Source organism: Protobothrops mucrosquamatus, unplaced genomic scaffold, assembly GCF_001527695.2.
Source record: "Protobothrops mucrosquamatus isolate PMUCROS unplaced genomic scaffold, P.Mucros_1.0 scaffold6324, whole genome shotgun sequence".
Taxonomy (NCBI): domain Eukaryota; kingdom Metazoa; phylum Chordata; class Lepidosauria; order Squamata; family Viperidae; genus Protobothrops; species Protobothrops mucrosquamatus.
In genome coordinates, this window is record NW_015392152.1 from 16,798 (window position 1) to 23,265 (window position 6,468).

At 49.4% G+C, this 6,468-nt stretch overlaps 1 protein-coding gene across 1 annotated transcript in view; it reads right to left on the reverse strand.

Annotated features, from left to right (window-relative positions):
• LOC107300184 (dysferlin-like) overlaps nt 1-6,468 on the reverse strand; it is a gene marked incomplete at its 3' end in the record, with an annotated part of 71,647 nt that overhangs the window by 16,060 nt on the left and 49,119 nt on the right. The window contains 4 exon segments of the mRNA XM_029286952.1: nt 708-900; nt 3,524-3,630; nt 4,373-4,497; nt 6,262-6,439. Coding sequence (XP_029142785.1) covers nt 708-900; nt 3,524-3,630; nt 4,373-4,497; nt 6,262-6,439 — 603 coding nt within the window.

A 6,468-nucleotide genomic window follows, 5' to 3' on the forward strand; every position in this document is an offset into this window, starting at 1 on the left:
CTGGACAGCCATTTGTCTGGAATGGGATAGGGTTTCCTGCCTGAGCAGGGGGTTGGACTAGATGACCTCCAAGGTCCCTTCCAACTTTACTATTATTATTGTTGTTGTTGTTGTTGTTGTTGTTGTTGTTGTTATATTATTATTATTATTATTATTATTATTATTATTATTATTAAGTTTTTGCAGGAAAAAGCCATTTCTCGAGCCCTTTCTAGCCAAAACAAGCCTCGGGAGCGAGCGCGCTGTTTTCAGCTTTGAATTATATCAAATCTGACACCAGAAACAGACTAACGCGTGATCTGAGTGTTGCATGTGTTGCTCTCAAACTTACAAAGTCTGAGCCAAGGTTAGACAAATGATCAGCATGCCTACAACAGCCAAAATCACCTTAACTGTTCAAAAGCACGCCAAATGCAAACTTTTGCCTTTCAACAAAAAGTTGTTTGTATCATTGAAAGCTTTGCTATTGTGTTTTTCTTGTAAGGCAAAAGATGTTAATGTATGAGTTGTTGTTGGTTTTTTTTCCTAAACTAAAACCTCAGTATTCAGGTTAAATTGCCGTGTTGGCACTTTGCAGTAAATAAGTGGGTTTTGTGGGTTGCAGTTTGGGCACTCGGTCTTTAAAAGGTTTGCCATCACTGGGCTAAGTGGGGTTCAGGACAGGCAGAAGTCCCAGTTCCTCTCTGGGTGCCGAGAACTGGGCTCACCTCCTCCACCAGGGACCTGAGCCGAGAGAGCCAGTCTTCGGCCTGATCCAAAACCGCCTGCAGGTCGGAGTCTTCGTGCTTCATCTTCAAGGCCGCCTGGAGCATCTGGTTGAGGTTGGTGGTCCGGAAACGGTAGAGATACTGGTCCAGGTGGGTGCTGGTTGGCTTCTGGGTGACGTCGGCCAGGGGCTGGCTGCAGGAGGAGGAGGGGGCGAAGGAAGGCCAGGTGAGTCTCATCCTAGCCCATTAGGCTAATTAGCATTTCCCCCCTCTTTAAAACCAAAGGACACGTTGGGGCTGGTGGACAACCTCAAAGCTGACCCCAGCCAGAGTGGAGAAGAAGTCAAAGAAGCAGCAGGAGATTGGAAGAGGTGGAGAGACCCCCAGCCCAGAGAATTGCCAAGATACTCCTCCTCCTCTTCCACCTCCTCCTCTTCCTCCTCCTCCTCCTCCTCCTCTCCGCCTCTTCCTCTTCCTCCTTTCTCCTCCTCTTCCACCTCCTCCTCTTCCTTTTTTTTCCTCCTCCTATTTATAGTCCTATTTAATTGCATTGTAAGCCTAATTACCCATTTTCTCTATTTTTCCTGTAATTTTAATAGAATAGAATAGAATAGAATAGAAAATAAGAATAAAATAGATAGAATAAGAAATAAGAATAGAACAGAATAAGAATAGAATAGAATAGAATAGAATAGAATAGAATAGAATAGAATAGAATAGAAAATAAGAATAAAATAGATAGAATAAGAAATAAGAATAGAACAGAATAAGAATAGAATAGAATAGAATAGAATAGAATAGAATAGAATAGAATAGAATAGAATAGAATAGAATAGAATTACAGAATAGAACAGAATTACAGGACAGGACAGGACAGGACAGGACAGGATCGCTCAACGTTACAAAGGCACTTTAGAAAGTGATTTATGACCGTTTTTCACCCTTATGACCGCTGCAGCATCCCCGTGATCAACATTCAGACCCTTGGCAACTGACTCATCTTTATGACGGTCGCCGTGTCCCAGGGGGGGTCACAGGATCCCCTTTTGCGACCTTCTGACAAAGTCAAGGGGGAGCCAAACCCACTTAACAACCGTGTCCCTGCAGGGACTCCCTTAACAACTGTGGCAAAGAAGGTCATAAAAGTGAGTCAAAACTCACTTAACGGCTGTCTTGCTTAATAACAGAAATTTGGGGCTGAGTCGTGGTCGTAAGTCGAGCGCCGCCATAGAAAGCATAAACCCTGTTCCGAATATTGACCCCTGACCCCTGTTGGCTCTTCGGAGGTGAAACCTTTGCCACAAGCCAAGACAGACAAACCGAGTTTGGCCCTTTGGCTAATCCGAGGGGTGGGAGGAGGAGGAGGGGGGTCTTTGGCTGGCCACACGGAGAGGGCTTCTAGTCCTCTGGAGGCTCATCTACAGTTCAGCCCTTTGAAGGGAAAACAAACACTCTGTCCCTCCACATAAGCACAAAATAACATTTTTGTGCTGGGTTATTTTCGGCTCTTGTGGAAACCCATCCTGTTTATTTGTCTTTCAACGAACTCCGTCCAGAGAAATCCCCCCAGGGACTTTTAACTTTTAACTTGCAGCAACACCAGCCCCAGACCCCTTGTCTTCCGTCACCATCTTTCATTCCTGGAATGTGCGGCCATTTCTCTACAGGGGGGTGGCATTTTGCACATGCCCAGAGACCATGTTTCCTTGATCATTTCTTCACACGCCCCTGTTTTGGGCTTAAATCAGGGGGGGGGAGGTCAAAAAAGGAAGGAAGGAAGGAAGGAAGGGAGGAAGGAGAGAGAAAGAAAGAAAGGAAGGAAGGAAGGAAGGAAGGAAGGAAGGAAGGAAGGAAGGAAGGAAGGAAGGAAGGAAGGAGACAGAGAGAGAGAGAAAGAAAGAAGAGAGAGAGAGAAAAAGAGAGAGAGAAAGAGAAAGAAAAAAGAAAGAAAGAAAAAGAAAGAAAGAAAAGAGACAGAGAGAGAAAGAAAGAAGAGAGAGAAAGAAAAAAGAGAGAAAGAAAGACAGAGAAAGAAAAAAGAAAGAAAGAAAAAGAGAGAAAAAAGAAAGAAAGAAAGAAAGAAAAGAGACAGAGAGAGAAAGAAAGAGAGAAAGAAAAAAGAGAGAGAGAAAGAAAGAAGAAAGACAGAGAAAGAAAAAAAGAGAAAGAAAGAAAGGAGAGAAAGAAAGAAAGAAAAAAAAGAAACAGAGAGAAAGAAAGAACGAAAAAGAGAAAGAAAGAAAAGACACAGAGAGAGAGAGAAAGGAGAGAAAGAAAGAAAGAAAGAGAGACAGAGAGAAAGAAAATAAACAGAAAGAGAGAAAGAAAAAAGAGAAAGAGAGAGAGAGAGAGAGAGAGAGAGAGAGAGAGAAAGAAAGAAAGAAAGAAAGAAAGAAAGAAAGAAAGAAAGAAAGAAAGAAAGAAAGAAAGAAAGAAAGAAGCATCCGGAGAATGACCTCACAGAGGCTTTGAACCCGAAGGGGTCCAAACCATGAACTTGGGGAGGGGGAGGCTGCCGGGAGACCCCCACCCCATCCCACCCGCCCCAGAGAGAGGTCTCTCCCTGCCAGGCCAGGCCAGCCCTCAGCCGCACAAAGGGGCCATTGAGGCAGGCGTGGAAATTGATGACCTGCCTCCAGCCTCACCTCTTCAACCTGGGGGCCTTGGCTCAGTGCCCCCGGAGCAGCCTTCTTCGGCCCCAGGACCCCCTCCAAGCTAAACAAACAAACTCCTGGCAAACCCACCCAGCAGCCCCCCCCCGGCCTGGCCCCACACACACACACACACACACACACACACACACACCGCCCACCTACCTGCAGTCCGTCATGAGCTCATCCAGCATCTGAGCCACCAGGGTGTCCAAGGCGCTGGCAGAGCGCTGGGCTTTCCGGGCCAGGTAGACCAGCTCCAAGTTGGCAGCCTGCACCGGGCAGAGAGCGAAAGGCCACACGGCACTGAGGGAGGGGCCCACACCCGGCCCTGGCAGCCCTCCCACCTGCTGGCCCAGGAGGCAGCGGAAGGCGCCCATGGACACCCAACGGCGCCTTGCGTTGCACCCTTCAGGAGCCCCTGGGAGAAACACCGAGACCCCTTGGACCATAAAACGGGGGACAATTAACCACGCCACCCACGAAAACCCAGGCTCGGCCTTGATCCCACTGGCGCGGCCTCCATCTTGACTTTTTTGACCCACCCCGTGCAAAATGTTGGACTAGGCTGCAGAGAAGCCAAACGTTTGGAACGGCTCCCCTCCAGAAGCTGTGGGCGCTCCACCGTTGGGAGGTTTTCAAGAAGAGACGGTCTGAAATGGTACTATAGGGTCTCCTGCTTGAGCAGGGGGCTGGACTAGAAGACCCCCGGGGTCCCTTCCAGCTCTGTCCTTCTGTACTGCTGAGTCTCGGGACCCGCTGCCCATCCCTCAGCTGAGCCTTAGAAGCTGTCCTTCTTCGCTCCACAAACCCACATCAAGCCAGGTCGTCCCTCCGCGAGGATCCCGTCCCTTTGTTCCTTCGCTCGCAAGGACGGGATCGGCTCGTTCTACTCACTGACCGAGACCGCCATCATCTGAGACCGCGGAGAAAAGCAGAATCTCTTCCGGAAACAAACTGGAGAGGGGCAGGGGGGGGGCTCCAAGGCTCGCCTTCCCAGCCCCGAGGACTCACCAGCCGGTCCGCAGCCGTGGCGAGGAGATTCTGGGCCTCCGTCCGGTGGCTGCTGTCTTCCCAGTAGGAGGAGAGGACCACCACGGGCTTCACGTTGCCCCACGGAAGGTAGTAGTACTGACAGCCTGGAGACGGAGAAGGCAGAGAGGCCTCCGTCGTCAGGCAGTCCTCGACTTACAACAGTCCCTTTAGTGACCGTTCAAAGCTACGACGGCACCAAAAATGGGGACCCGTTTCAACACGGCCGTTGCAGGATTTCCCACAGTCGCATGATCAAAATTCAGAAGCCGGGCCACTGACTCATACCTATGACGGTTGCGGCCTCCCTTTTGTGACCTTCTGGGAAGCAAAGTCAGAGGGGAAGCCAGAATTCCATGAACAGCAGTTTGACTGACTTAACAACTGCAGGGGGTTCCCTTCAGAATTGTGACAAGAAAGGTCGTAAAATGGAGGGGGGAACGCATTTAACGAATGATTCAACTTAGCGACAGAAATTCTGGGCTCACTTGTGGTTGTAAGCCGAGGACTTACTTGTATTTATTTATTAAATGTCTACATCAGGGGTAGGCAACCTTTGGCTCTTTTATGACTCATGGACTTCAACTCCCAGAATTCCTGAGCCAGCCATGCTGAGGGGAAAGGGAGAGGTTTCCAAGCTGAGCCAAGCTGGCTCAGGAATTCTGGGAGTTGAAGTCCACCAGTCATAAAGCGGCCTAGGCCAGAGGTAGGCAACCTTGACTCTTTTATGACTCGTGGACTTCAACTCCCAGAATTCCTGAGCCAGCATGGGGGAACTATGGCTGCTTCATGACTTGCAGACTTCAACTCCCAGAATTCCTGAGATAGCATGGTTCAGCTTGGAAACCTCTCCCTTTCCCCTCAGCATGGCTGGCTGAGGAATTCTGGGAGTTGAAGTCCACGAGTCATAAAAGAGCCAAGGTTGCCTACCTCTGGCCTAGGCCTAGGCCGCTTTATGACTGGTGGACTTCAACTCCCAGAATTCCTGAGCCAGCATGGGGGAACTATGGCCCCCTCATGACTCGTGGACTGCAACTCCCAGAATTCCTGAGATAGCATGGCTCAGCTTGGAAACCTCTCCCTTTCCCCTCAGCATGGCTGGCTCAGGAATTCTGGGAGTTGAAGTCCACGAGTCGTAAAAGAGCCCAGGTTGCCTACCTCTGGCCTAGGCCTAGGCCGCTTTATGACTCGTGGACTTCAACTCCCAGAATTCCTGAGCCAGCATGGCTCAGCTTGGAAACCTCTCCCTTTCCCCTCAGCGTGGCTGGCTCAGGAATTCTGGGAGTTGAAGTCCACCAGTCATGAAGGAGCCATAGTTCCCCCATGCTGGCTCAGGAATTCTGGGAGTTGAAGTCCATAAGTCATAAAAGAGCCAAGGTTGCCTACCCCTGGTCTACACCATCAGTCTACAAACGAGAATAGTCCAAGAACCTCAGCTCAGGAAATTAAATATAACACTGATCCTATGGCGACTCTAGAGAGCCATATTGTGGTGATTTTATCACGGCTTTACCGCAATTTAACATTTTATCTCATTTATACATGTATGTAAAGTGTGTGGACTTTGTCTCATAAAGTCCACGCACTTTACATACGTGTATAGGCTCACCCATCTTCAAGTTGCCAAGGTCGACAAATATTGGACTACTAGATGTGGCTTCAGGCACCTCCCAGCCCCACAATTCCACAAATCTGTGAACGGCGCCAGGAGAGACCCACAGTTTTACAATTTTAAGATCTTCTCTTCCTTGGAGAAGACCAAGAAGGAAAGGCCGCCGTCAGCCAGAACTCCCATCCAGGAGTTGAAAGGTCAAAGGTCTCCAGTTCCGTTCAGTGGTCAACCTGATCAGGGCACCCAGCTCCTTCCTCACCATCAAAGACCGCCCGGCTGAACTGGGTGGTGGATGCCAGCGGCAGGCAGGTGTTGTCAAACTTGTTTCCGTAGTTGCCGATGCTGACCTCAAACTGGACAGCGTCACCCACGCCTTGCAGCATGGTGGCCGAGTAGAAGGCGGCAAAGAGATTGTACTTCCGCCGACGCAGGTATTTCTGAAAAAGACAGGGAAGGAGAGAGAGAT